We start from the raw sequence: 9,976 nt of genomic DNA, 5'->3' as shown, positions 1-9,976 counted from the left end.
CAGCACGAGCAAAAAGAAACATGCAAATTTAAAAATAGACAGAAACGCTAAAATGCAAAGCTCATGCACTAAACCGTGCGAACACTATGTCATAATGCACGCGATCCCATAAACACAAACACTAAACCACAGGGCGCAAGCCCTATTTCACAACTTATATCATAAAACTTACACAGCAACTAATAATTTAGATTAGTAGTTAGGGACGCGGGTTACATAGCACGTGCCAAAATATTGAAGAGAAAGTGCAAATGATAAAAAAAATGACAATCTAAAGAAACAACATAAAAATGCAATCAAATGGTTACCTTTATCTCCACCAGGATTGAGCCAAAATGATGCACCCAACTCACTTGATCCAATTTAGAAAAGGCACCCAGCTATAAGTTGAAGCAAACAATTATGCTAACTACATTCAAATTTGTATGCCCCACAAAGGCAATGTACAATATAACCCATGAGGAGGCTTCGTTGTATGTCAAGCCTAATTTGGCCTGTGTGTAAGTCTATAGTGAGGCTTGGGAATCCATTTTGGATGGTCGACATGAGGCTATGAAGAAAAGTTGACCTTTAATTTTTTGGCTGAGGAGGATGAGGTTAGGTTGTTTGATCTTGTTACTTGAGATGCCTTTTTTGGTGAGATGTTCGATTTGATGAGCACTTCACTCAAATAAATACACCAACACCTACTCCTCACTACCCATCTCCTACGAGCGTTGTGCTTTTTGACAATGATAATGCTGATGGTCCTAATCGACCACCTCCTAATGCATAATATTTACGTTATCGAACCCACACTACTCTTGAGGAGGCTAGACCTTTGGTTTATGATCCTATAAATTCTTGCCACCAATTCATTTTTTATCTACACTTTTCGATGATCGTCATAGGTTTTTAGATTCTGTATTTCAAAGGGGCAGGGTGCTATCGTCGAAGAGTATTCTTCTTTAATGAAGAATCACACATGGGCTCTTGTACCTCTTTCCAAGAGAAGAAAGCTCGTTTGGTGCAAGTATCATAACTATACCTAAGAGTTAATGCTACATTATATTAGTAATTGGTTAGTATCTGGACATCATGTTCTCTTGATATTTCCTTTCTGGTTGATCTTGTCTCCTACTTCTCTCAAAGTCATTGAAAGGCAACTAAACATATCTTCAGATACATCCGAGGCACTTCACATTTTAGCATTAACCACTTATCAAGGACTTATCAAATTGTGGGCTTCACTAACTCAAATTGGGTTGGTAATGTTGATAATCAAAAGTCTACTTCAAGCTGTCTACTAGCTTGGTTCTTACTTAAGTTGAAGTTCTTTGTCTTTGACAATTGATGACGAAGCTTAGCAATCCACTTAGATCATCCCACTACTCTTTGATGTGATAATGAAAATCTTACATATTTAATGCATCCCAATGGAGCATCAACAGACAATGAATACTGAGATCCTCATACACTTCATTCAAGTGCTCATCCAAGATGGTGTTCTCAGGTTGGAGTATTTGCATAGCATGTTTTCATTCATATAGCAATCAAGCTATGTAAAGAGCAAGTTCCAATTCAGAAAATAACATCATACCATGTAAAGAGCATGCTCCGATTTACATAAATAGCCTCTATTATTTGGATTTCCGATGCAGAAATCTCTGGTCACAAATATGAGATTTGTAAACGGATTGAAAATCTGATTTCCGGTGAAGGATGCAAAAAATATCGGTAGAACACACAGTTGTAACTGGATCTGTAGGTTATCTTTACATTCCAAAAGAAATGTGCTCAATTTTCAGTATACCAAATAGAAGTAAAGGTGATGTGAATAAATTAAGTAAAAAGCAAATGCAAAAATCAACATTTCAAATCACTTCTTTATCCAGATGGGCAGATTGTGTGCTTTTAGGATTGCTTCTCATCGAAATGGCAAAACAGCAAAATGTGATCCAAAGATTATCCAGAGGCAACTATTTGCTGTATCATGACTACTCAAATTGACAAGAAAAGAGTGTCGTAAATCTTTTTCTGTAAGGAAATGAGAAAAAGAGGGATTCTGTAGAACTTTTCAACCACTTCTGATAAAATAAGGTGTACATTCCCAGCGAAAAGCACTTAAAGCTAGAGTGGCTGTGTTGTAACCATTGTGTAGCATAGAAATCGAAATAGCAATTAGCAATCATAGATATCAATCTAGAAATCTTCAACTTCACAAATAACTGGCAAAAATTAAGAAGAAGTTGGCATGAAATGAGATCAGAAGAATAGCAATCCTCCAAACCAAGCTTTTAACTTCTATAGTGAGACACCTCCCAAAAAATATTGGTATATTTGGTTCAGAAACATATGCACAAAAATCACAGAAGTATTTAATAAACCATACCTCAGACCTGTACAATTACAGTTGATGCAGTTGATAAGACTGCATCAACTTTGGGTGCATACCTCAGACCTGTACAATTAAAGTTGATGCAATCGATAAGACTGGAAGGAAATGATTTGGTTAGAAGGTTCAGGGGACATTTGGGTGCATTACAGAGTATGTTGATTCCTATTCTTTTATATATGGCAAAAATAAACATTGTTGTTTTGTAACAAAATCAACTGGGCCACCAAGAAAAAGGAAAATACATTGGTGTTCTGTAATTGTAAAGAGTTGATATTTATAGAGGTACCCAAAATTATAGATTTAACATTGGTATTCTATGATTATAAAAGAGATGACATTTATGGTTACCCAAACATCACTATTAAACTTGTTTGTGATTTATTTGTTAAATTTTATGTTTTCAATAGAACAGATAAAATCAGCAACCAGCCTTTCCTTGCAATAGAAGACTAGACAAAATTCATTGAGGACAGACTAGCAGAATCCTGCCTATAGAGCCTGGGTAGCATCAATCTATTATATTAGTTGCCCTAATAATGATTAATATTGTATGCATGAAATATATGCACAAAATGAAATGTTTCATATATGACAGCTGTCAATTTAGTCCTGGACAACTTTTCTTAACTCTATATAGGCATGATTGAAAACATTTAAGAAACAGTTAAAAAGTAAAACCTGCATGATTACTAACATAAAAACTTATATAAGCCCCTCCACAGCCTACTTCAGATATTTTTTTATCCCATCAAATACAACTAACCACAAAAAATTAAAACCATGTTACTAAATCTAACCTGACATTTGGTGCCAAAAGAATAACAACACATATTAAACATGGGCTATTGCTTTCAATTCTTCAAAATTATTGTCTAAGAATTCATTTCACCTGATCATGTGTCAAAAAGCAAAATCAAATGATAAAGTTTAATGTCCAGCAAAAATAATCTAACTAAATCAAATAAATTATCCTCTGATTATCCATTATAGCAAGCTCCATGTGTCAACGTTTGAAAACTCAGGCTTGCACATCATCCAAATCGTGATTCACTTCATGTTGACGAATACCATCCGCTTCACTAACAGGCACCGGAGAAGATGACTGCTTGGATGTTTTCACATTTACACTGGAGTCCTCATGATGATATTGATGAGTGTGGTGGTGGTCATAAGATCTCTGCCTGTTTGTTCTAGCATGTTCATCATCGGAGTTATGATAGCCATCAGAGTGATTACCTGATATTTCCAATGCATAAGGATCTTTTCCCTTGTGTTTCTCTATGCCCCTTTCAGTTTCAGGCGTCGCAGAAGTAGAGCGCTCCCGCCTATGGCGTTTCTTTCTTGATCTTGCACGTCGACCTTCATCACTCGAAGATCCTTCAGAATCAGATGTAATATTTTTTTCAGAACCAGAGTGCTCTCGCATGTGCCTTCTGTGATGCCTTCTCCTTGGTCTTGCTATTTGTCCTTCATCACTGAAAGGTCCTTCATAATCAGATGTCACAGGCCTCTCAGAACCAGAATGATCACGCCTGTGCCTTCTGTGTTGTTTCCTCTTCATTCTTGCCAATCTGCCATCATCATAATCAGCTGCTTCCCTGTCAGTGTCAGAATCAGACTCTTCCCTTCTATACTTTTTTGAGTGCTTATGGCCATGCCTCTTGTGGTGCCTCTTTTTCTTTAACCCTTCTCTTCCAGAATCTGAGTCCGATGAAGTGCTTGTATGCTTTCTGCCAGCTTTTTTATCTGCTCGCTTATCATGTCCATCACTGATGTCATCACCTGAATCCAATCCCGGTTCTTTCCTTCTATGTCTCTTATGACCCTTCTTTCCAACTCTTTTACCCTGCTCATCTTCAGAGTCAGACTCATAGTCACTGTTTACTTTTCTCTGCCGCTTACGAGACCTTTTGTCAATTCTTTTATTGTCTGCATTTTCATCACTAGAACCAGAAGTTCTTCTCTTATGCCTCCGATGGGTTCTTTTTTCTACCTTCCTTGGTTGTTCTTCATTCTCATCAGAAGAGTCTGAGTAACTCCTTTTTCTGTGCTTCCTGTGAGCTTTCTTCTCCAACCTCTTTTCTCTATCACTCTCATCACCAGTATCTGGCGAACTTCTCTTTTTATGTTTGGACTTCAATTTCCTCTCTTCTCTTTCCTTGGCCTCTGCTTCTGCTTTTGCCTTTGCTGCAGCCTCAAGTTTCTGCTCCCATTTCAAAGGGGCCTCCATTCTCTGAAGAGCTTTCTTCTTCTTTTCTTCCACAAGTTGCATGAACTTCTTGCTGTCCATTTATCTGCAGGACTCTTGGTGCTAAACACTTTAACTCCTGCATTTTTGTGAAATGATGCAAGGAAGTGCATCTCACAGAAGAAACAAACCATGTTAGCTCTTCCATACATACCCCATTTGAGTACCGAAGTACATGTGAAAAAAGTTAAAAAGATGGCATTCAAGCACTAACAATGATGCAAGAAAATCATAGGAATTTGGCATGTGATTGAAACAGAAACTTCAAATTCATTTTCAAACAAGACAAAATACAAGTGAAGGTACAATAGAAAAAGTTATTGAATCTGTAATGAAAGTAGAGGACCAGCTGATGCAGATGTAGATGCTGACATGCCAAAAATCCAGTTAAAACTCAAGATATCTAAAACATTTCAATCCTTAATTATATTAGTAAAAATAGACACCTATTTTGAAGAGATACTTAGCCTCACTCTTGACACAAGATTGAATGATTGTTTAACGTCTTAGTTGTTCACACAAAAAGGACTGAACTATCTTACAACTAGTACAGAAAGGCCGTAAAATAAACCCATAGAAAAATAATCATGGACTCTCAAAACTTTAACTATGGCAAAATATTCAATGCTTTGAGGAAGTATTTTCAGAAGTTGATAAAGGAAAACTCTACAATGGGAAGTTATACTAAAATTAATTTCCAAATTCATTAAACCTGTGTTGCCAGTTTAGATTCAAGTTTGGATTTAGTAATTAGCAAGAAAATTTTCCCACATTTGATAGGACAGGGTTTGGCCATTCATTATTGTTAGATTTTTATGGGCCACTCAAATGGTGTTCTAGCACAGCAATTAGGATGAATTAGAAATTTAGTGATTAATGATGTCTGCTGAGAACTGGAAAATCTGACTATTATTAGTATTTGAAACTGTGGTTTTATGTGCCGGATTTTGTATAAATTTTAGGCAATTTTATTAGTTTATTTCAGTCAGATTTTAAAATATTCTTAGGCACTGCTTTGTTTTATTTTCTACTCTCTTCTGGGTGGGCTGCAGACATCTAAAAATAAGATGCACAGCAAACATATTTATAGGGATTTCAATGAATGAAGACATTTAAGACTAACATTTTTATTTGTCTTTTAAATCACCAAAGTTGGACGTCTATTTATGAGCCTGGGTGCTCACTATTTTGTAACAGAGCTACAGAACAAAAAACCCAGAATAACATAATATTCAGACAGCAAATGATATATTATGATTTCAGTTTTTTTTTAATTTTTCTTGATACTTTCAGAAGTTTAGGCATAGATGTTTGTACATTAAGAACTGCAAGTTTGATCAGAGGTTAAGTTAGACAATTTTTTTCAGACCGTAGAGTACAGAATTTGCATGGTGTGTTATCAAAGCAATATTACTAAAATCCTCCAGGTCAGTGAATAGAATATTTCAGAGCCCTCACTTCAGTAACTTAAGTATCATAAGACCTGTGAAAGGTTGTATGGTGTGATGCCCTTGTTGCCCCAATGATTATAGCATTGATCTACATCTATGATAGAATGCTAGTCTGATTTAATTTCAACTGATTTGTTCAGTTTCAGAATGTTCTAACAATAGCAAACATGACTAGTCTTCATCTCGGATAATATGGCATAACAAAATTCTCAAAAAAATGACCTGAGGACAAAATGGCCAGCCTTCGCTTCTGAGTGCTGCATGTGATCAGGATTCAGTGGAATGAAATGGACAAAGGGATTTTCTAGGTGAAATCACGTATGAGAGTTGCCAGATGAGTTTGATAGGGCTTTTTTTTCTTTTTTAAAAAGAGCTAATTTTTAAGGGCCAGTACCCTGTATTTTCACCTGGGTGCAACCAGGATATGGCTCCAGCGACCCCAGCAACAACAGTCTCCCCCTAGTATAAGAGGAACCAGGTCAGGTTGATAGGGTTTTTTTCTTTCTAAGATTGTCTTAAAAAAAAATCTGCTGTTTAAGGGCTACTGCCCTGTGTGTTTGCCCCAAGTTACACCACCCTAAGGTTTTCCAGTCCAGTCCAAAGGGGAAACAGTCTCTTAAGACTTTCAGGCCAGGTAAGGGAGATGGGGTGGGCATACCTAGAAACTTAGCATTTAACTAGATATATTAACAAATCATGATACAGGATAATCTACGAAGGAAGACAAGAAAACTGGAAAAGGAACCAACACTTAGAGATTAATTAAAAAGAATCGCTGAATCTGGTATGCCAAATGAAACTTCATCTTCCATTTATTTAGCACCCCAAACTTAGTGCTTGGATTTTAAAGGAGTATATATTTAACTGGTGTTTTCAACAAAACCAAGTTTTGACAAACTAGACTTCCTGATGTATGCTCCACCCACTAGACCATAATAAAAACAAAAGCGATAACACTAATTTACAATAGTATCAGAATTGATATTCCCTTACTACCAAAAATAAGAACCTACCTTTAAAACAGCTTAAGATTTCCTATTAAACATAGTGAATTCTAGCATGCATCAGTTCCCACCACAAAAATTTGCAGATAGCTCTTATCCTAATATGTGTGAGTGCAAAAACTAACTTAGAATCTAAACAACTTATTCAGTTCAATGTCCTTACCTTATACAGAAGATGGACAGCCTCTCAATTCTTTCTGCTTCCTAGAGAGCCTTCTAGCTTCAAATTCTCCCAGGGCCCTTCCCTTAGGCTACTAAAAACACAAAAATCACACCGCAACTTCACTGGATTCTACTTTAAGTAGATTTTTAATGTTAAACTAGTTTTGAAAACGTTTCAAATGAAGAAAATTCCTCAGAGCAAAGCCCGCCTTTTAACCAGCAGAAACCTGTTATAAACTCCACAAATCACAAAAAATGCAAAGTCAAACAGCTACACACGTGTATAGGGCTTTATAAAAACACAATTTTAAAATACCATCAAAACCCTACATTCAAAACACAAGGCAATCAAAGATCAAACAAAAATCAACAAACTTTTCCAAAATCTCAAGCTGGCACATAAACTAATGAAAAGAAAGCCACCAAACCTGAGATTAAATCAAAAACCTAACAACATTGTCGATAATCTCAAGCGGTAAATTGGAACCCTAACAGATTAAACCACAATCTCAAGCAGTCAACTAAAATAATATAATGTAAACCGCTAATCCTCAGATTAAACTGGCATCACACACATAATTGACCAAAAAGAGAGAAAACATAACACCCACAAATTAGCCGATGTAATTTTTCGAGGATTAGAAAAAGTCACAAACGTTTAATATCGTACAGAGAGAAAGCCCTCCCAAAATCAAACAATCGAAAAAGTGAGCAAACAAAACGACTCCAAGACATAACAAACTCTGGATCGAAAACCAGGGTTTTAAGAAATGATTTCAAAAAAGAAAAAAGAAAAATAATGGAAACAAACAACAACAAAAAGTTTCTACCTAAACCAAGAAAAAACTGCCCCAAAACAAACCGAAGATAGAGAAAAACAAAACAGCGACAAAAAGGGTTGCTTAAGCTTTAATGTTTTTACAGTAAAATAAACGGCAAGCATACCTGTGTAACGATAGATCGGGATTCGAAGACGCCGATGAAGAGCTATACCAAAGGAACAAATGCTGCCATTATCATTGTCATTTCCCCTGCGCAGTTTATAATTTTATTTGAAGATGATGCAAAATAACCCCGGTCCTCAACTACTTCGAAGAAGCGTGCAAGAAAACTACAAGGGAATTTTGAGAATTTTGGACTGCCCGTGATTTCAGTATTGATACTCTCCCTCAACGTTTTCTGTGTCTCCAGTTGACTCTGCAGTTTGTGCGAAGAACCTTTGCCTCTTTGTCCTCTTTTTCACATCATCTAAACCTAGAACCAATTACTCGGCATTTATTAACCCCGCTTTGAAAGAAACTGATATCTTATTCGAGGAACAAATATTAAAATATTTATAGGTATATGAGTAAGCACCCCACGGCAAAAGAGTTACAATAGCAAGGACGCAGCTATTCTAGTTCCAAAACTTTTTCAGTAGTTTTTGCTATCAACGGTTTGTAATGCATCCATAACTTCGTGTTAGTAAACTTTCTTGATATGTTAATACATTTTTGGAGCCAAAATAGCTGTGGTCTAATAGAAAAAGGATTCATAAAAAAGATATTGATTTAATGTATTATTAAAAGGGAGAAGCTAAAAAAATTAATATATTTTTAAATAAATTATATATAATAAAAATTCTCTTATTAATGGGATTTGTGGAGTTGACTCCCATATCCACCACCTAGGTTGGTGAAGCTTAATTTTGATGGGGTTTCTTGTGAAAACTCCAAACCATCAAGAGTTGGACGTCTTCTTTCTGATTTGTAAGGCAAAATATTTTTTAATTATTCTCTTCCTTTAGTTTCAAGAATGAATAATGAGGTAGAGTTTTAGGCTCTCCTCCATAAGCTTAAACTTTGTGAAGCTTGACATGTAATACATTTAGAAATTGAGAGTGATTCCCTCGCGGTGATTAATGTTGTGAGGAAGAGATCTACCCCCAGCTGGTGACTCCGAGCACTTTTGGATAAAATTTTCCTCATCCTTGATTGTATTTATATTTACATTGCAAACCATGGATATCATGAAGCCAACTTGGAGGTTTATATGCTTTCTAACCACGCAACAGATGGTGTCGTGTCATTATCCTTGGTACCTCTAGATTAGGTGGATGTTGCAGTACTTGTGTACTCAACCGTCAGCTTTCTCATCCTTCCTTTTGGTACGAGTTCCATTGTCATATTCAATGTTCAAGGTTAGAGAGTGCTTGTTGCTAGATGGCCGTTTTGGGTAAAATTGCAAACCATCACCTCAATGTTGTTTTTCTTACTCCAAATGGTTTAATGGTAGAGGCAATTAAAATGGTCATAGGAGAAGAATTTATAATTGCAGATGATACGTGTCATGTTAATACAGATATATCATCTCAATTTATGGCTTCCAATTAGATTTGGGTGAGCCCAAAGGATGAATTTTGGAACTAACAAACATGTTAGTGAGAACAAATTTTCTTGGCAACCTAGAAATTCTCCTAGCAATAGCTCGACTAGGTGTTGGAATCTCTAGCCTGATGATATTCCCCAGTTTCTCAATCAAGGTAGCCTAATGGTTTGGCATTCCTTTGTTGGAAATTTCAAAGCGGCTATTATTTTGCAACATTGTAATTGTGCTTCTGATGGATGTTCATTCCTAAAAAAGATCACAAATAGTGGATCAATTATGAGCACACAATGGATGACAACTTTTATGAACAAGGTGGTGAAGGAGCAATAGATAAAGGCTTCAAACGAGGACCAACAGGACAAGGGAG

General features: G+C 36.2%; 1 protein-coding gene across 5 annotated transcripts; it reads right to left on the bottom strand.

The window, feature by feature from the left end:
• Positions 1–3,206: 3,206 nt before the first annotated feature.
• LOC131035372 (CAX-interacting protein 4) lies at positions 3,207–8,546 on the bottom strand. 5 transcript variants are annotated; one of them, XM_057967046.1, is made up of 3 exons: positions 8,188–8,546; positions 7,244–7,469; positions 3,207–4,704 (listed from the first exon to the last, which is right to left on the bottom strand). In XM_057967046.1, the coding sequence occupies exon 3, from the start codon at positions 4,665–4,667 to the stop codon at positions 3,396–3,398; it is 1,272 nt and encodes a 423-aa protein (XP_057823029.1). In that variant the 5' UTR covers positions 4,668–4,704; positions 7,244–7,469; positions 8,188–8,546; the 3' UTR covers positions 3,207–3,395. The 5 variants fall into 5 exon arrangements, with proteins under 5 accessions (XP_057823029.1, XP_057823030.1, XP_057823028.1 ...); XM_057967047.2 differs by having other exon boundaries at positions 3,207–4,738; positions 7,244–7,479; positions 8,188–8,544; XM_057967045.2 differs by having other exon boundaries at positions 3,207–4,738; positions 8,188–8,544.
• Positions 8,547–9,976: the final 1,430 nt, after the last annotated feature.

The sequence above is a fragment of the Cryptomeria japonica genome, chromosome 2 (assembly GCF_030272615.1).
Source record: "Cryptomeria japonica chromosome 2, Sugi_1.0, whole genome shotgun sequence".
Classification (NCBI taxonomy): domain Eukaryota; kingdom Viridiplantae; phylum Streptophyta; class Pinopsida; order Cupressales; family Cupressaceae; genus Cryptomeria; species Cryptomeria japonica.
The sequence above is the reverse complement of the archived record's forward strand: the minus strand, read 5'-3'. Positions and strand labels throughout refer to the sequence as shown.